The sequence below is a fragment of the Urocitellus parryii genome, chromosome 1, assembly GCF_045843805.1.
Source record: "Urocitellus parryii isolate mUroPar1 chromosome 1, mUroPar1.hap1, whole genome shotgun sequence".
In the NCBI taxonomy this organism is placed as follows: domain Eukaryota; kingdom Metazoa; phylum Chordata; class Mammalia; order Rodentia; family Sciuridae; genus Urocitellus; species Urocitellus parryii.
Window position 1 is genome coordinate 237,677,974 of NC_135531.1, and position 21,135 is coordinate 237,699,108.

General features: G+C 33.5%; 1 protein-coding gene across 1 annotated transcript in view; it reads left to right on the plus strand.

The window, feature by feature from the left end:
- The window catches only part of Itgav (integrin subunit alpha V), an 89,610-nt gene extending 68,753 nt beyond the window's left edge, over window positions 1-20,857 (plus strand). Inside the window, exons 20-30 of the mRNA XM_026400731.2 lie at window positions 468-615; window positions 1,133-1,225; window positions 2,831-2,910; window positions 3,291-3,371; window positions 3,815-3,920; window positions 4,539-4,697; window positions 5,504-5,617; window positions 15,567-15,680; window positions 15,781-15,888; window positions 16,498-16,620; window positions 17,081-20,857. Coding sequence (XP_026256516.2) covers window positions 468-615; window positions 1,133-1,225; window positions 2,831-2,910; window positions 3,291-3,371; window positions 3,815-3,920; window positions 4,539-4,697; window positions 5,504-5,617; window positions 15,567-15,680; window positions 15,781-15,888; window positions 16,498-16,620; window positions 17,081-17,176 — 1,222 coding nt within the window. The 3' untranslated portion in view covers window positions 17,177-20,857. The remainder of the gene's footprint in view (window positions 1-467; window positions 616-1,132; window positions 1,226-2,830; window positions 2,911-3,290; window positions 3,372-3,814; window positions 3,921-4,538; window positions 4,698-5,503; window positions 5,618-15,566; window positions 15,681-15,780; window positions 15,889-16,497; window positions 16,621-17,080) is intronic.
- The last annotated feature ends 278 nt before the right edge of the window (window positions 20,858-21,135 follow it).

The window sequence follows — 21,135 nt, forward strand, 5'->3', positions numbered from 1 at the left end:
CATACATGTGATCCCAGCTACACAGGAGACCAAAGCCCTAGAATCACCGTTTTGAGGCCAGTCTGGGCAATTTAGTGAGACCCTGATTCAAAATTTAAAAAATAGCTGGGAATGTAAACTCAGTGCTTGCCTAGTATGTGTGAAGCCCTAGGTTCAGTCTCCATCCTTTCCCCCCCCACCCCAAAAGTACATGCAGAGATACAAAATTACTTCAGTAATAAATATGAAAGCCAGTGATTTATTAGTGGCATCATGGCATTAATGTTTTCTTTTACAGAGAGAAGTGTTGGACTTGCTCCCAGTATGCTATTTTCTGTTTTCTATTGAACTGTGAAGAAGTCTTAAAATATCTTGAGACACTGTTGAACATGTTGGGGCTGTCTGTGTATTTATCTCTTGTTTCTTCGAACAGCCATACGCTCCCCATGTAGTCTTTTTTCACTGTTTAAATTCATATTAACTTTCAGTGATCAAAAGAAGATCTACATTGGAGACGACAACCCTCTCACATTGATTGTTAAGGCTCAGAATCAAGGAGAAGGTGCCTATGAAGCTGAGCTCATCATTTCCATGCCACCTCAGGCTGATTTCATTGGGGTTGTCCGAAATAGTGAAGTAAGCAAGCTACCTCTTTAAAAATTGAAATGCACTCACAGGTCTTATTAACATTAATGAGCTACTCCCCTATTTAGTGAAACACAGCTTAGCCATTCTACCTAAGGCTGAATTGCTAGACAATAGAGTGCCTATTCTATGTAATTCCTTTTAAGCCTAATACTTTACATAATGCATTGATACGACATTTTAAAAATTGCTTGCTAAGTGCCTGAAAATGAGGTCAGAAAGATAAAGTGTCTAAGCCTGTCCATCAACTTATTTGTCAGAGGAACTATGATTATGTATGTAAGTCCTCTAGGGATCTTTCAGAAACACTTTTGCATTTATATGTGGCAATCACACACAGTTCTGATTTCTTATTCCACGTTTGTTGAGATTTATTTTTTTTCACTAAAAAAATAATATCTAACTGCATGATACTCAGTTGTAACTTTATAATCTTGTGGTTTCTACTTTTTTTTTTTAGCCATTAATTTATTTTCCTTTTCATGTCCTTTTTCTTTGTCTAACAAAGGACTTAGCAAGACTTTCCTGTGCATTTAAGACAGAAAACCAAACCCGCCAAGTGGTATGTGACCTGGGGAACCCAATGAAGGCTGGAACTCAAGTAAGACATTTTAATCGAGTGGATTATAGAATACTTTGCTGTTCTCTGCATTGGTTCATAGCATTAAAACAACAAGATCAAAAACATTTCAAAACAGTGTCTTTAATTTGGTTTTTGATTTTGAGTATCATAATTAACAGAGTTCTTTTCAGTTTGAACAAGATACTAAAATAATGAGTTGTGCTATTGTACCGTACTCAAAAATCTGCTTTTGATGCTGCCTTTAGTTTAGTAAATGGATGAGAACATGGATTAAGAACTGTTATAGCTGGAGAGGTAGCTTAGTTGGTAGAGTGCTTGCCTAGCATGTAGAAGGCTCTGGGTTCAATCCCTAGCAAGAAACAAACAAACAAACAAACAAAAAAAAACCCAAACAAAAACCAAAAAAAAGGAACTGAAATTTTAATTTTGGTATTTTAAAGTGATGCTTTAATGGATCCTCAAAAACTACTCTGGCAAATATCAGGACTGTCTTCTTTGGTGAGATAGAATCTACTTATTAACTTGAAGCCATGTATTACAGGTCCCACACAGAAGATCAAAGGGAAATTGAGTTGGATCAGGCCCCTTCAGATGGTGGAGCAGGGAGCATAGGAGCTTGAAAAGAAGCAAACACCCAATGGGTCTCTTCCCAAATCTATTAAAAAGGAAACAAAATATACCTCTTATATTTCAGTATAAAGGAAAACATGACAGTCTACGTAGTGTTGCTTTTACAATACAATTAATTTATTTAATGACACATTAATATTGGCAATTTGAGATCTGTGTCACTCTGGAGCTAAACATTTCATATTTCTTGAAGTGTATATTTCTCTAAAAATTATTGTTTTATGTGTATGTTGTCTAGGGAAGAGGGCTTGAACAAATACTCTGATCAGTCCTTTTACTTTGTATGTACTCAAAGTTGTCGTTAACAACAGAACATCTTTTTAATTTTTTTGCAACCGTATTTCCTCTAGATCTTTCACTCACAGCCCATTCAGTGTAGAGAGTTCCTGGTCATTCCAAGTTGTCAGCTCCAGGCTTTCCAAAGTGGAAAGCAGGAGGCAGTTCCCAGGAGGTGCCATTTTTTTGTGTGTCATTTGTATTATTTCCAAGAAGACTTCTTTCTTTTACCTTGACTCCTTTGTTTGTGACAGGCAGGAATTAGGATGTTTGTTACCTGAGGGGTTTGTGAAAGGTGAGAGGAGGAGCAATTCTGGTTCTGGCCAGACTTAGGCTTCTTTTAACTAGCTCCTGTTACTCTGGTAAACCCTCCACTTCTTTCTTCCTACCCCATTAACACAGTTCAGTTGTTAGCTTCCAATTACCAAATCATTGTGCCTAATTAATTAATTGAATCAACAAACATTTACTTTTGCACATTTTAGAAAGATAATTAATATCACAATTATTATTATTAGTAATTGTTGTTAAATAGATTCCATTATGGATTTTATCTTAAATAAGAGATTCAACAGAAAACCATATGTAATTATCTGTGTTCACTTTTACTATAAACAGTGTATTTTAGGACATTGGTTTTTATTTGGACATTGGATTTGAAATTTCTCATTTTTATTTAGACTTTGACTAATATTACCATCTTTTCCTCTCTTTCAGCTCTTAGCTGGTCTTCGATTCAGTGTACACCAGCAATCAGAGATGGATACTTCTGTAAAATTTGATTTACAAATCCAAAGGTATGAAAGCACCTTGTGTTACCTTGTAATAACTATTGAGGAAATGTGTTACAGATATATTATATAACATATTTTAAATATTTTTGAATAGTATAGGTTAAAACTTCAGTACTTTATAGGATTTTTAAAATCAATATTTACATTTTAAGAATAATATTGTCAATTTTGAGTTTGTAAGACAAAATTAAACATTAAGAAATAAAACTTGCTCATCTTCTGGGAATTAAATGCTATCGAAAGTAATTGTTTTGACTTAGAAGGTTTTCATTTCTTTGTTGCTTTGAATCTATTCATTTTTAGTTTTGCTGGGTTTGCCTCAATAGGAATTTGATGATGTTTCTGTCCAATTCTGTTCTAAATTTGTTCTTTTTCTTTTTCAGCTCTAATCTTTTTGACAAAGTAAGCCCAGTTGTATCTTACAGAGTTGACCTTGCTGTTATAGCTGCTGTTGAGATAAGAGGGTCAGTATGATTACTAAGTTGAGTATCCTATTGACATGATTGCTTTTGAAATGTAACTGTGAAGCTCAGCCTTCTTTTGGATCATAAATACTCCATGTTAGTGGTACATTACTAAGGCAGGAGATTCTGTTTAAAAAAGATCTTGGATATGTTCCAAAGCCCCAAATATTTATTTGCCAGTCCTCTGAAAAGAAACAAGACATGACAATAATATGCTCAAAATAAGCGTATTGAGATTTTGCACAAATTGACTTTCCAATTTACCTGTTATGTGTAGATTTACTAATAGCAGCTATGGTTTCTGTATGCATTCTCTAGTTTTTCCTTTTAATATTCTTTGTTACTAGGTCTAATTTTATTCATTTGAATACAGCATAGTTTTGAAATTGAACTGACCATATCATTTTGATATTCATGGTAGGTTTTCTTTGGTCATTGTTTAGAGTCTCAAGTCCTGATCATATCTTTCTTCCGATTCCAAATTGGGAGCACAAGGAGAACCCTGAGACTGAAGAAGATGTTGGGCCAGTTGTTCAGCACATTTACGAGGTTTGCAGCTGTTGGATTTAAGGGAAACCTAGTGAGAGAGCCAACAAAGAGAACAACTAAGCTATGTTTTAAAATCAATGCTATGTAATTTTTATGTAAACTCTGGATAGATTTAGTGTGTACCTATGGTGTACCTATATTTCTTTGAATTCTTCCCTATTTATAAGTTTGTTTTTAGTAGATAAAAAGCTTTAAGTGTTTAAAGAAGGTAATTGATATAATTCGTTATTTAAAACCAATTTATTCTACTTGAATAAAAGAATTAGGTCATTGGGTATTTTCGCATGGGCATTTTGCAGTTCTGACTAAAAGTTGAAAATGCCTACAGTTAATAATCACAATTTTATTTCCATAGGTTGAAAATTTTTATTATCAATAACTCTTTAATATTTAATATTTAACTCTTTTGTTTATATTTTCATCCTGATACCTGTTACTCTAGAGACAAATGTTGAGTTTGATATTCTTTGTATAAGATTATGTTGTAATTTAGAGTCTATTTTTGGCAACTCTGCTGTTACTCAAATCCTGTTTTTAAATGATTTCTGATGTTGGCACATGGGAAGGATTATAGAATACATTTTTGCCTAGGGTATTTACATTTCTTTTCCTCATTAGCTGAGAAACAATGGTCCCAGTTCATTCAGCAAAGCCATGCTAAATCTTCAGTGGCCTTATAAATATAACAACAACACTTTGTTGTACATCCTTCATTATGACATCGATGGGCCAATGAACTGTACTTCAGATATGGAGATCAACCCTTTGAGAATCAAGGTAACCAAGCTATTAAGCACCTCTTCATCATGATTACTTTTTATTGCTTTCTTATTAAACCTGTGAAATGCATGAATAGAACAGCTATTTTATTGCATAGGCTTTGCCAAAATATTATAATTCATAACCAATACACTAAGAATTAGATTATTTGTAAAATGGTTAATAATGAATTCTGTGAAGTCCTAGTGAACCACATTTATGGAGTGTTTATTAAGCCTTGGAAGATATTCTTAAGTGAGTTGATTTGACCTTGGATGCATCACATCTTAGTTTATCCAGTGTATAATATTGTTTGAAGACTGTTCTTTTTTTGGAATTTTTATCTTTGGAATAAGATATACTATTTTGCTTATGATTTTCTTAATTTACATGACCTATGAAAATATCATTTTATAGAATATAAAAATATGCTCTAAGACATAGTCATCATCATCCTAGAACATAAATTTCTGTAAGAAGCTATTGCCCAACATGGTTCAAGGAAAGTTAAGAAAACTAAAAAATATGCTCAAAATTAATACTCATCACAGATGTACTTTAGAATTCCAGGCTGTTTCTATGTATTTTCATCCGTTTCCCTTTTAGTTTTGCAATGAGAGAGACAGTAATTGCTAGGGATAGCTAATTTTTTAAATACACATTAAAGACTCTATATTTTCTGTCCTCACTCTTCTCAACATATTAACTGGTGAATTTTCTGTCACACCAAATTTTCATGCATAAAAATATAAGACCCTTTTGTCAAAATGTCGATATAAAATGTTTTCCATTATTATTTATCACCTTTTTGCTATGCAATACAGATCTCATCTTTGCAAACAGCTGAGAAGAATGACACAATTGCTGGGCAAGGTGACCGGAACCATCTCATCACAAAGCGAGATCTCGCCCTTAGTGAAGGAGATGTTCACACTTTGGTAAGTGCCATTTCAAGTACATGAACTATAAACATTTGAAAATATGTGATTAAAGGACTGATGCCAAAGAACATTTCAAAAATAACAGCAGCTGTGCTTGAAAGAACTACATATATTTTAAACTGTTCAGTCCTCCTATTTTCTTTTTCCTAGTCAAATTAATGCCAAATTTTTAAGTGATTTGTCAATTGCTGATAAGAATATTTTATGTTCCAAATTATTTTTCTGATTCTGCTTCTTTTAACTGACCTCTTTCTTGGTCTCATCCTGATCTTTGAGGTTTTAGTATAATACTGTAGAAAGAACCCAGAAGGCTTCAATGAAAATATGTTAGAATAACTAACATGATTAACTTTCGTTGAGTGAGATCATGCTATGACTATGCTTTAAAGGAGTTCATCGTTAACTTTGAAAATTAGCAGACCTGCAAACCACCACCACTAAAGAAGCTTTGGAGTGTTTATGTTGAGTACCAATCATTAATTACTTTTATATCAATTCTGTGTTCCTTCTTCATGTTCCACCTAGTTCTTTCACTTTTGGCTCACTTAATTACTTCTAGGATGCTATTCTCTTCTGGTTGTCAATCTGCCACTTCTAGCTGCTCCTTCTTCTCTGCTTTACCTACATTCACTCACTTGATCTGTGCTGGTTATACTACTGATAGTATTGATCCCAGCCACATTTCAAGAGTTCAACAGTCCTGTGAAGCTAGCAGCTCTTCTATCAAGCAGCATACATGTCTCTATATTAATGACTCTGTCATCATGGAAAGTTTTTTTGGACAGTGCTACACTAGGTGATCATATTGAGTCTCATGGTTGTAAATACTATCCAGTGCACAAGAATTTGAATTATATATCTGACCTAATCCTCTGTATTAAACTCTAAAATCCAATATCCAACTACCAATTAGAACTTCTCTTAAACATCTAATAGTAAAATTCATTCTAAAATTATACCTTGACTCTAAAAGAAAACAGATGTCAGCCAAGACTGCTGTATTGAACAAAGATATCTTTCAGAATTGATAGAAAGATAAAAACTTTCAATGATAGACATAAACTAATAGAATTCATGACAACTAAGCCAGCTTTATAGGAAATACTTAAAGATATACTGTACAGAAGAACTCAAAAAACTAGCCCCTAAACTGCAAAATAGACCAAGAACATAGAAGAGTAACCAACTAAATGAAAATCAAGACCAAATTAAATATAACAATAACAACAAATGGCAGGAAATAACAACCATTTATCCATAACAACTGAATGTAAATGCTTGCGACTCCCCAGTTAAAAGTATAGAGTGACAGAATGGATTAAAAAACAAGATCTAACTATATGCTGTTTGCAAGAGACTTATCTTATAGGCAAAGATGCTCATAAACTGAAAGTAAAAAGATGGAAAAAAAATATTTCCTGAAAATGCAGACCAAAAACAAGTAATAGTAGCTATTTTTTAAAAATATTTATTTATTTTTGTTAGTTTTTTAGGTGGATACAATATCTTTATTTTATTTTTATGTGATGTTGAGGATCGAACCCAGTGCCCCGCGCATGCCAGGCAAGCGCACTACCACTTCTGCCACACCTCCAGCCCAATAGTAGCTATTTTTATATTCTAGATTACAAGCAAAAATTAATAAGAAGAGACAAAATGAACCATTATATCCTAGTAAAGGGAACAATCCTATAAGAAGATATAAAGGTAGTATATATACTCCAGATGTCAATGTACCTAATTGTATTAAACATCGACAACAACAAAAATACCTTCTTGACATTAAATACCAATTAGACCACAATACAATAATACTGGGGAATTTTATTTTTTTATTTTTATTTTTTTTTAAAGAGAGTGAGAGAGGAGAGAGAGAGAGAGAGAGAGAGAGAGAGAGAGAGAGAGAAAGAGAAGAGAGAGAGAATTTTTAATATTTATTTTTTAGTTCTCGGCGGACACAACATCTTTGTTGGTATGTGGTGCTGGGGATCGAACCCGGGCCGCACGCATGCCAGGCGAGCGCGCTACCGCTTGAGCCACATCCCCAGCCCATACTGGGGGATTTTAAAACATGCCTATCACCAATAGAAAGGTTATCCACACATAAACTCAATAAAGATATTTCCAACCTAAATGATACTAAAAATCAAACAGACTTACTAGACATCAACAGAATTTCACCCCAAACAACTGAATTTACTTTCTTCTCAGCAGTCTGGAGACCTTTTCTAAAATAGCCCATGTTCTAAATTATAATGTAAGACTTATCAAATACAAAAATAAATTTGACATAATAAAATTTATTTATAAAATTGATATAATCCTATGCATCCTATTAGATCATTATGGAAAGAAACTAGAAATCAGCAGCAAGAAAAATAATAGGAACCCCATAAACACATGGAAACTGAATAATATTTTTAAAAATGAGGAATGGATCAGAGGATAAATTTTTATAAACAAATGAAAACAGAGATAAAACACATAAAAATCTCTAGGACAGTATGAAAGCAGTTCTAAGAGGAAAATTTATAGCATTGAGTGCCTACATTAAAAAATTAGAGATATTTCAAATAAATAAGCGTATGTCCCACCTCAAGATCTCAGAAAATGGGGAACAAACGAATTCCAAAATCAGTAGAAGACAGGAAATAATATCAGGGCCAAAATTAATGAAATTGAGAATAAAAAAAATACACATGATCAATACAACAGAGTTAGTTCTTTTTTTTTTTTTTTTTTTTGAGCCATGTCACCAGCCCTATTTTGTATTTATTTAGAGACAGGGTCTCACTGAGTTGCCTAGCACCTTGACATTGCTGAGGCTGACTTTGAACTCTATCCTCCTGTCTCAGCCTCCAGAGCTGCTGGGATTACAGGTTTGCACCACTGCACACAGCCAAGAGTTGGTTCTTCAAAAAAATAAATAAGTTTGATAAAACCTTAGCCAAACTAACCAAAAGAAAGAAAATGCAAGTAGACCAAATTAGAGATGAAAAAGGAAATATTACTACAGAAACTTCTGAAGTCAAAAGGATCATTAGAAACTATTTTGAAAACTTACACTCCAATAAACTGGAAAATCCAGAGTACACTGACAAATTTCTAGGCACATTTTCTTGCCCAAATTGAGCCAGGAAAATATAGAAAACCTAAACAGACTGATATCAAGTAATGGAATTGAAACATCAATTAAAAAATCTTCCAAGAAAGAAAAGGCCAGGACCAAACGGATTGTCAGCCGAGCTCTATCAGACCTTTAAAGAAGAACTAACACTAGTCTTTCTCAAATCATTCTACGAAATTGAAAGGGCAGGAATAGTTCCAAATATATTCTATGAAGTAGTAAAACCCTGCTACCAAAACTAGAAAAACTAGGAAAGAAAACTATAGACCAGTATCCCTAATGAACATAGATGCAAAAATTCTTAATAAAATATTTAGCAAACTGCATTCAATACATATCAAGAAGATAATATACCATGTTCCAAGTTGGTTTCAACCAGGGATGCAAGATTGGTTCAACATATGCAAATCAATAAATATAATTCACTACTAAAATAGAATTAACAACAAGAACCATATGATTATCAGAATAGATGAAGAAAAGGCTTTTGATAAAATCCAGCACCGATTTATGTTCAAATGCTGGAGAAACTAAGAATAGAAGAAACTTACCTCAATATTTTAAAAGCTGTGTTTGACAAAGCCATATTGCACAGAGAAAAGCAGCTTTTCCTCTAAAATCAGGAACAAGAGGAAGATGTCTATCATCACATCTATTCAATGTAGTTCTTGAAACTTTAGCCAGAGAAATCAAGCAAGAGAAGGAAATTAAAGGAATACATACAGAAAAAAAGTCAAATTATCTGTGTTTGCTGATGACATGAACTTATATCTAGAAGACCCAAAAAATTCCACCAGAAAACTCCTAGAGATGATAATGAATTCAGTAAAGTAGCAGTATACCAGATCTACACTCATAAATCAGTAGCTTTCATATACTCTAACAATGATTCTGCTGACACAGAAATCAGAAACACTATTCCATTCACAATAACTAATAAACAAAAAAACTTGGGTATTAATCTAACCATGGAGGTGAAAGATCTGTACAATGAAAATTATAGAACACTGACTGAAGAAAGAAATTGAAGAAAACCTTAAAAGATGGAAAGACCTCCCATGTTGTTGGATAGGCAGAATTTATATTGTCAAAATGACAGCTTTGGGGCTGGGGTTGTGGCTCAGCGGTACAGCTTGCATATGCAAGGCCCTGGGTTTTATCCTTAGCATCACATAAAAATAAATAAATAAAATAAAGGAAAGCAATCCTGAGCAAGAAGAGTAATGCAGGAGACATCACAATATCTGATCTCATATTATACTACAGAGCTATAGTAACAAAACCAGCATGGTATTGGTATCAAAATAGATATGAATTCCAATAGAATGGAATAGAGGAGACAAAGACAAAACCACACACTTACAGCCATCTGATAAATAAGAAAGGTGCCAAAAAATATATGATGGAGAAAAGGTAGCCACTTTAACAAATGGTGCTGGGAAAACTGGATAGCTGTATGTAGAAAAAATGAAACTAGATTCCTTTCACACTGCACAAAAGTCAAATTGAAGTGGAGCAGAGACTTTGAATTAGAATTGAATTATACTAGAAACTTTGCAACTGTTAGAAGAAACCACAGGATCAACACTTCATCATATTGGTATAGGCACTGATTTCCTTAAGAAGACCTAAAGGTCAAGAATTAAAACCAATAATCAATAGTGGAAAGTCATCTCAAATTAAAAAGCTTCTTCACAGCAATGGAATAATTAAGAGCATGAAAAGAAAGCCTACAAAATGAAAGAAAAATCTTTGCCAGCTACTCCTCTGTCCATTAACATCCAGAATATGTAAAGAACCCAAAAGTTCAACACCAAAAAAACACCAAAAAAAAAATAAAACCAAATAATCAAAAAACAATCTTATCAAGAAATGGGCAAAAGAACTAAACAGGCATTTCTCAAAAGAAGAAACACAGGCCTGGGGTTGGGGCTCAGTGGTAGAGCGCTCGCCTAGCATGTGCGAGGCCCTGGGTTTGATCCTCAGCACCACATAAAAATAAATAAAATAAAGGTATTGTGTCTAACTACAACTAACTAAATAGATATTTTTAAAAAGAGAAGAAGAAGAAACACAGATGGCCACCAGATACATGAAAAAATTCTGAACATCTCTAGCAATCAGGGAAATGCAAATCAAAACTACACTGATATTTTTTTACTCCAATCAAAATGGCAATTATCAAGAATACAAATAATAGTAAACGTTGGTGAAGATGTGGGCAACATCATACTTCTTGATGAATTTGCACATTAGTACAACCACTCAGGAAAGCAGTATGGAGATTCCTCAAAAAGACCAGCATAGAACCACTATATGACCTAGCTATCCCACTCCTTGGTATTTATGGAACCATTCAGATTCCTGTCAATAGATGAATGGATAAAGAAAATGTGTTATATATACACAAAGGAGTTTTTATTCAGCCATAAAGGAGAATGAAATGATGGCATTTACCAGTAAATGGATGGAACTAGAGAACATCATGCTAAGTAAAATAAGCCAGACTCAGAAAATCAGGGGTCAAACATTTTCTTTCATATGCACAAGCTAAAACAAAGTAAGGGAAGAAAAGTGGGAAGTTGAATATCATAAAGATATAGGGAAGACCAGTGGGGTTAGAAGGAGGTCAACAGGGAGGGAGAATGGAAGGGAAAGGGGAGGAAATGCAGAATGAATTTGACAGACTTACTCTGTGTACATGTATTAATATACCACAGTGAATTGCTCCTTTATGTATACCTATAAAGTACCAATCAAAAATAAATAAGTGAGTGAAAGGAAGAGGAACAGAGTAGAGGAAGGAGTAAGGGAGGAAAAGTGAGAGTTCCTGGGACTAAAATGGATTAAATCAAATTTCATGCAGGTATGACTGTGTCAAAATGAACCCAGTTATTATATATAATTATAATGCTGTAACAAAATAAAAAAATAAAAATAGACCCTGGAGTTTTCTGAACTGTGCTCTTTCCATAGTGATCCATATTGCGTAAATATCCATTCCATTCTCTGTTCAAACCTGCATCTTCTCTTTTTTTCTCAAATCGCACATCTTACATTTCAGCCAATTCAGTCAATATCTGTTTTCAGATAACTCAGAATCTGACTCCTTCTCAACAGCTTCACCACTTTTACAACCTAACCCAAGCCACCTTCTTCTCTTGTTTGGACTATTGCTAAACCCTCACTTGATCTCTGAATACTTTCCTTCTTCCCTCTACAGTTTATTCACCACATAGAATCCATGTGATCTTTTCAAATATAAGTCAGGTCATGTCACTCCAGTGCCTTCCCATCTAACTAAAAAGAAAATTAAAAACAAACAAAAAAACCCCAGAGCCTACACAGCCTTTAAGCTTATCATGACCACAGTCCTCCTCCTTCTCTGCCGGCCCCCTGTGCTTACGTGCCCACCTTCTCTCCGTGTCCACCTGGCTTTTCATGAACCACCACAGCATGTTTCTACCTCCAGATTTTGAAAACTGCTCTTGCAGTTCCTAAAACGATTTTTGTCCAGATAGCCCTGTGACACATTTACCCATTTCTTTCTGGAATACTAACATGTCAAATTATGACAGTGGATATCCCTGACCAATCCACATGAAATGAGAACTGCCTTTACCTCACCCCACCCCCATAAATTTACTTTGATCCTGTAGTTTATAAACTATAAAACTATAATTTTAAAAACCGAGATAAAACTTACAGTAACACAGAATTCACACCTTAATCATTTTGAAGTATATGATGTAGTAGTTTTTAGTATATTTGCAACATTAGATAACCATGACCACTGTAATTCCAAAAGATGTTTGTCACCCCAGAAAGAAGTGGATCTACCTATTAAGCAGTTACTTCCCATTCTCCCCTACCACCAGCTCCTGGTTTCTTCTAATTTGATTTCAGTCCTGCATTTGCCTATTCCTGACTTTCCATAGATATGGCAACATGTAATATGTGTCCTCTTGTGTCTGGCTTCTTGCACTTAAGATTCATTGATGTAGCATGTGTGAGTACTGCATTCATTTTTATAACTTCGTAATGTTCCACTGTGTAGATACTACCTTTTGTTTATTCATTCACTAATTTGATGGAAATTTAGATTGTTTTTACTTTTTGTCTGTTTTTAATAGTGCTGCTGTGAATATTCATGCAAAAGTTTTTATGTGAACATGTGTTTCAGTTCCCTTGGGAATAAACCTAGGAATGAGACAGCTGGGGTATATAGAAATTTTGTGTGTAACTTTTTGAAGAAACTGTTTTCCAAAGTGGATCCCAGCACTCAGGACGCTGAGTTAGGAAGATCACTTGAGCTTAAGAGTTCAAAACCAGACTGGGCAGCATAGCAAGACCTGTCTCAAAACAAAACAAATGTCTGCATCATTTATATTCTCAACAAGCAGTATATGATGCTTCCAATTTCTCTACTAGTCATTGTCTTGTTTTTGTTGGATTGTTTTTAATTTTTTATAGTCATCCCATTTGGTGTGAAGCACTATTTCATTGTGGTTTTTATTTGCAATTCCCTATTGACTAACATTGCTGAGCAAAATATACAAATTTTCATTTGTATATCTCTTTTGGAAAAATGTCTGTTAAAATCCTTTGTCCACTTTTAAATTGTTTTTTCACCCCTGTCTTTTATTATTGAGTCTCAAAGAGTTCTTTATATGTTCTGGATACCATCTCTATTAGATATATGATTACACATATTTCCTCTTATTTTGTGTGAGTTTCCACTTTCTTGATGGCATCCTTTGATGCACAAAAGTTTTTAAATATAAGAAGCTCAGTTTATCTTTGTCATCTTTTGTTGCTTATATTTTCAAACCATAGCTGGGCATGGTGGCACATGCCTGCAATCCCTGGTTTGGGAGGCCGAGGCAGGAGGATGGCAAGTTCAAAGCCAGCCTCAGCAAAAATGAGGCTCTAAGCAACTCAGTGAGACAGACTGTGTCCCTAAATAAAATGAACTGGGGATGTGGCTCAGTGGTTGAGTGTCCCTGAGTTCAATTTCTGGTACCACCCCTCCCAAAATTATAAAACCATCAATAAGGAAAAGGTTATAAAATTTACATCTAGGTTTTCTAGTTTTCTAAATTTTACTCATATAGCTCTTATATTTACACCTGTTTGTTTTGAGTTAATTTCTGTATGTTGCACAAGGTAGGGGTTCCAATTCATTCCTTGCATGTGATTGTTTAGTTATCTTGGCATTATTTATTGAAAAGATAAATGGCTTAGGCATCCTTATTGAAGACAGTGGTCATAGATATATTTGGGTTTATTACAATCCCATTTTACTTTTTGCATTATTATAGCACATATTAACTCTATTGAGGTTCACTGTGATATTTCCATACATGCACACATTGTGCACTGATCATGTCCCTCTTCTCCCTTTGCTGTCCCTAATGTCACACCTTTCCCTGTCCCTAGTAATCCCTCTTCTGCTTTCTCAGTTCTATTCCATTGTTCCATGTGTGTTTTCTTGATGCCAAAGCCTGTTTGGATTACCATAGCTCTGCAACAGTAAGTTTTGAATTTGGGAATTGTGAACCATATAATATTTTTTTTATTTTGCAAGATTGTTTTGGCTCCATGGGGTTTTTTGCAGTTCTATATGAATTGTAGGAAGAGCTTGTACATTTCTTCAAATAAAGGTCATTGAAATCTTGAGAGAAGTTTTGTTGAGCCTGATCAGAAACTTGAAGGATATTACCATCTTAAAATATCATGTCTTTATATCATTGAACACTAGCTGTCTATTCATTTAGTTTTTCTTTGATTTTAGTAATATTTTGTTGTTTTCATTGTACTATTCTTGCATTCATGTAGGTATTAGTTATGTTATTCCTGTGTATGTTGTTCTTTTTGATGCTGGTTTTTTTTTTTTACAAAATTCTTAATTTTCTTTTTGGATTTTTTTATTGCTTATATTTTTATGTTGATCTTGTGTCTTGTACTTTTCTGTACCTGTTAGCTTTTATTAGTTTTGGGGAGTATTATTTAGTGTTTTCTATATATAAGATGTTGTCAGCTGCAAAGAGAGAGCTTTTATTCATTCTTTCATTATGTTCTTATTGCCTAATTGTCCTGACTAGAACCTTACATACAATGTTGACTAGAATGGCATGAGTGAGAAGTCATCCTTGTGTTGCTTGTGATCTTAGAGACAAATATCCAGTGTCTCACCATTAAGAGTGGTGTTAGCTGTGGGAATTTGTAGATGCCCTTTGTCAGATCTAGGGAGTTCACTTCTGTTCCTGTCCATTCATTGATGGTACCACTTATTAGATAGCAATTGCTATGAGGTATATGCATGTGATCTGTTTAATGCACTGTGACAGGTACACAGAAGGTGATATATATTTGTTTTCTTTGGTTACCAGCCTTCAAGTTACTGATTAAAAACATCAAGTGTGGCAGAGGTCATCAGCTTGCTATTAGATTTCTACAGGCCTGACATAGAATAAATTCACTCGCTTTCCTTTTCTTTTGCACTGGGATATTGTGATCTGATTTTCATGCTCTGTGTCACCTTAGGAATGTTGAGTTTTAGCTATAAAAACAAGTCTTTTAAGTTATAGGTTTTATCCTTCTATAACCAATCACACTAAAACCAACCTCTTCATTACAAAAATCAGTCTTAACTATTAGTCTAATTATTTTAAGCATTAATTCCACAAGGCAAACGAATCTAGATAATCTCTCTTTGGCCTTTACATAAAATAATAAAATACAATGTATAATATTTAAATGTTGCAGAGATTATGGAATGCCTCTTTTTTGGGGTAAGTAAATCATTTGTTTTGACAGGGTTGTGGAATTGCTCAGTGCTTGAGGATTGTCTGCCAGGTTGGACGACTAGACAGAGGCAAGAGTGCAATCCTGTACGTAAAGTCTTTACTGTGGACTGAGACCTTTATGAATGTAAGTAGACAGATGTAACAGCAGATTTATCCACTTTTTTTCCAAAGAAATCAAAAAGGTCTGACATCTGGAAAATCATCTTTTTGTTACTTCCATGCAGAAAGAAAACCAGAATCATTCGTATTCTCTGAAGTCATCTGCTTCATTTAATGTCATAGAGTTTCCTTACAAAAACCTTCCAATTGAGGATATCTTCAACTCCACATTAGTAAGTTATTGGTTTAGGGAAACAGGATAAATATACTCCATTCAAAGGCCTTAAATGTTTAAAAACATTTTTTTTTAAATTTTTTAATGGCACTTCAACTATTTTGATATTTAAAGTAATGGAAGAGTTATTTGATAGGATTATGACATTTTAAAAATAGTATTATTCTACTATTCCAACCTAGATTTATCAAAACTGGACTTTCACTGTCACATCTTGTCTTATATAAGAGAGTTTTTAGTGTATACTAAATTATGTGGGGTATTTTTAAAGATATTTTCTTCCCATTAAATTAGAAAGTGTGAAATTCACTGCAACAAGTGAAGGCATTTGGAAGATTTTTTAGGATTGAAAATGAGATCAGCCATCATACGTAAATGGCTGGACTGGAATATTTAGAAATCATTTTAGATGCAATTGGAAATTATTCTATTGTTGAGAATTTTATGTGTATATTTATATTTTGATACCAAACATGTGACCACCAAATTATGTATGCAAAAAAGCATTCAATGTGACTACTATTAAAATAAAATTTAACAGCACCCAAGTACTTAGTCATCTATAAATTATTTTTAAGACTAAAGATCTTTTTTTTTTTCCTGACAGGTTACCACTAATGTCACCTGGGGCATCCAGCCAGCCCCCATGCCTGTGCCTGTGTGGGTGATCATTTTAGCAGTTCTGGCAGGATTGCTGTTGCTGGCTGTCTTAGTTTTCGTAATGTACAGGGTACGTAATGGACTTAGAGGGAGGAAAGGAGGGAGGAAAACAGAAGAAAATGGGGAGGGAGGGAGAGAAAGAAGGATTAAAAAGAAACAAGGGAAGGAAGAAAATGGCATAATGCTATGACTTATTTAAAGGAAGAGAAATTGCATAAAGTTTTATGTAAATTTTCTTAGTTATAATATAGTCACTAAAAAAGTATTTTGGGGGGGAGAGGATTTCATGAAAATTGAAGAGGGACCAGTAGGAATTAGGAAAGGAACTAGGAAGAGGGAGGAGAGCTAGGAAAGGGGAGATACTGGGGAATAATATTGAACAAATTATCATGTTATATTGTGTGCACCTATGACTACATGTAAGTAAATCTCACTATTTGGGATAATTATAATGCACTAAGGAAAATATGGAAAAATATTATTAGTTTTCTATATTGAGGTGAAAATAATGTTTCTACTTCAACCGACAGATGGGCTTTTTTAAACGTGTTCGGCCACCTCAAGAAGAACAGGAAAGGGAACAGCTTCAACCTCATGAAAATGGTGAAGGAAACTCAGAAACTTAACTGTGATTTTTAAATACTGCATCCTAGATCACTAGAATTACCAGCTTGATTGTAGAGTTCAATTTCCTTCATGAGGAATAAAATTATAAGACTTCTGCTGAAGGTACTCAGTGACTTCCGTCTAACCACAAAATTGAGAGCAATATTTGTTGCCCTTCTCTTTATAAATAAGTTCAGACAGGTTCATACACATACATTGCCCTAGATATTTAAATAATAAAATTTCACATGATGGTTTTTATTCAATGTACATAAGACAGGTAGTGCCTCACTTACTACTTTATATAAAATAGTATCTATTACAATTTTCATTTCTGATTTAGTATTTTGGGTTTTGCTGTTTATTGTCGTTGTTTTAAAGCAATCTAAATTTGGACCTTAGCATTCACATTTTTTTTTTTTGTACAGGTACTTAATACATATTACACTACAGTTGACTTGTAAAGCTACTAAAAGCTTTGTAATTACCTGAACTTGGATTTTAATATCTGTTACATAGTAGAACTTTTTAAAAAATTTATGATACCACCAGAATTATTTCCTGGAAACTGGGTGTTTAGGTTTAGCTCAGTGGTTGCGCATGTGCTTAGCATGTATGACCTTGAGTTCAATCCCCAGCCCTGGGGAGAAGTTTTTTCTGTAATAATAACGGTACAATGTTTTAATATGAAAATTGGGTACATGTGATTAATTTTTATTTATATTTAATCCGTAATCTGTTTTATTACTTTAATTTGTATAGTTTAAGTCCTACAAGAAATCCTTTAAGCCAACCTATATAAAAATGTAGTCTGTATTCAAAAATACCTTTTTGTGTATGTAATAGTGTAATTTCAGCTCAATATCCTGATGGTTAAAGCCATACGAAGTTGGAAATCATTTCCAAAGCACATCTATCCCATTGTTTTCATCTGGCTATTTACAATACACTTAAAGAAAGCATTTTAATTGAAAGACTATTTCTTTATTAATAGTATGTTCTTAGATTAGAGTGGAGTCTTTAGTTATTAATTTATTTTCCTCCTATATATGTATTTTTCCTTGTATTTCTAAAATTGTTGCAATAACGGGTCAAGATCATTTTCATTACAGACAGGAACCTGAATCCCCATTCCCACCCCATGAGAAATGCATGAGATCAAAACTCTTCAGGTAGCTCCATGGTTTACTTCTAGCAGTAGCATGACGCTACTCCCATGGGTGGTTCCTCAGTTTAATCAAGGTAATGTGCAAAACCAGTCTCAGTTATCAGAATAACTACAAAAAGGTATTTTTATAAGCTGTTCAACTTATTGAAAACCTTTTAAAGCTTTCTAAAGTTTTTTCTTTTTTAACAGAAATTACTTTTTTAATAAAAGCAGCATAGGCAGCAAGTTGTAGTTTTATATGCCTGCAGGGTGGTGAATCTTCTGGTGGAATGTATGATTTATTCACAGTTCCTCAAGGCCTAGGGATGACTTTTAATTATCCCTATTTTGTGCAATTACATCATGTTATACTCAAGAAATTAAGACTTTAGTAGCTTTTTAACTGCTGTCCTCATTAGGCAATGATAAATGTTTCCCTTAAATAATTGACTATTTTTTTCTGTATTTTAAAAATAATTGCAATTTATCTTGCCATATTGTGTTATATAAGCACAAGTGGATGACCTGAACTGGAGAATATATTCACAAAGTAGAACCACATTTAGATGCAAGTTAGAACACAGAAAAAACCTTATATTTAGCTTTAGTGAGTTTTAAAATTAATGGGTTTTGGAATGTAGAATTTATTAGTAGCTTGAAAGATCTCAATCATATGCAATAAGTATTTTTATTGCCAATAAATTTAAAATTCTTTTAAGAAAAAAATATTTTTATCCTAGGGCCAAGTGTTGCCTACCACCAAGCAGTCACTAAGTTGGTCTATAGCAACTTTTTCCATATCTGGTTTTCCATCTAAGAGCTGTCCTTCATAAAAATACACTTTGAATAGAAATTCATTCTTCAGTAGGTATTAGTATTTGCTTTCATTTAGTCTTTTCCTTTTATGAACTCTATCTCAAGGAATTTCTATTGGAGATTGAAAGATGCTGTAGTTGGAAATTAACAAGATGTTTTAAATTGCTTTTATGAAATGTAGTGTTAGGTAATAGTATGGATTTTCTTTCAAAAATGAACACATATATCTCTACAAAAATATGGAGTATAATTTGAAAGTCTATTCTGAGGAAAATGTTGGGATTATTACCCTAAAGTGGCACATGAGTATATTTGACTAAATAATAATAATAATAAATAGTTCTATGGAATCTATTTTAGTTGTCAAACATTTCAAATACTACCTACCGTATTTGTGATTTATTGAAAATTAAAATTAATTTCAAAGTAGAAAATTCTCATTAATCTGAGAATTTTAAAAAAATGAGTTAGAAGATATTAAAACCATTTGCCATAGTTGAGAAATATTGATACTGATATTGGTTTCTTTTTTAGGGTATTTATTTTGGAATTGGTATTTTGAGAAAATTTGTGTGAGGGTCACTTTTTTCATTTTCCTTTCTTTTATGATCAATTATCATAAATTCTGATCAATTCTTTGTCATTGTAAAAGGTAAACAAATTAGAATGTCATTGCCAAAGTTATGCCTGTGTTATGAAATTACTTATTCATAATTAATTCTCATGAATATCATATTTATATTTATATAAAGAGAAAATCCAAGTGTTGATAAAAGAGAGTTTACTGGCTTCTTTAAGAGAGCTGAGAAAGATTTTTGATATTGAATCATGACCCTAAGAAGAGATTTATGGGGCACATTTATAGTATATAGCAAATCAGCTAGTTTTTGTAAAGCAAACAGAATGTGAAGTTGATATACGTTACTATGTTGATGAGCCGGATGGACAAGAAGAGGTTGTTGTTATACCTGTGGTGTGGCCATTGCCTATCTCAGTGTCAGCTTGTTTGTACTCTTGGATAACTTGCATATGTAGTAATTTGATAAATAACAACAAAAAAATCTGATAAATTAATAATGGGATCCAAAAAGTAAATGAAATTAATTAATATATCTGTGCTTTGGAAAAATTTCCTTTTAACTTGTTGAATGATGAGTTTGAACAATGAACTTTTGGATGTGCAGCATGGAATATGTTCTTGTATTTTGTTGTAATTTCTGATACCTAATGAACTTCTTGGAAAAGGTCTTGAATCTTTGGTGGTTTTCGTTGTCATTGTTATCAAGTGCAATATAACAATGTAACCAAACCTAGCTAATATCAAATTTATCATTAATTTAGTAAGCGTAAAGAGCAGAGATTTAGTAGTATTTCTGTTAGTGGGAAAGAATGTTTCTGCTGTGGATGTACAAAGAAGTTATTTGCCCTTAAACACTCCATTCTATGGTTTATTTCAGGCTGAATATGAACTGTTCCTTACCAGCTTTGAAACACTTTGAAATATCTTTAGGTAACTTGGAAGCTGTATATATCAAAATAATTTGCTACCTAAGTAACACAGAAAGCAATCATCTTTATTTAGCTTCTCTTGTGATCACCCACATTGGGTGAGACATGAAATGAGTTTTTTTCCTCAAATCTGTCATTTGCTAACTTGGTTTGAGTTAGTGAAAGCTGATACAGTGTTCTGCTTAGTTTCCCATGTGTAACTTGTGACTGTACAATAAACTTGAGCATATGGTGCCACCTTTGTGTATGGACTTTATCCTTTTCTTGTATGATGTTTTATTTTTTTAATAACATGAGCCAGCACTAATGCATCAAAGGGGTGACCTCAAAGGGTGACTTCTCTCTAAAAGTTAAAATTCTTAGCAGTGTTAAAGGAAACACACACACACACACACACACACACACACACACTCACACTCACACTCACACACACATACACATGGGAGCCTAATGTTAAAATATACCCTTAGAAAGGGAAATATTTATTTGCCTGAAATGTAAGAATCC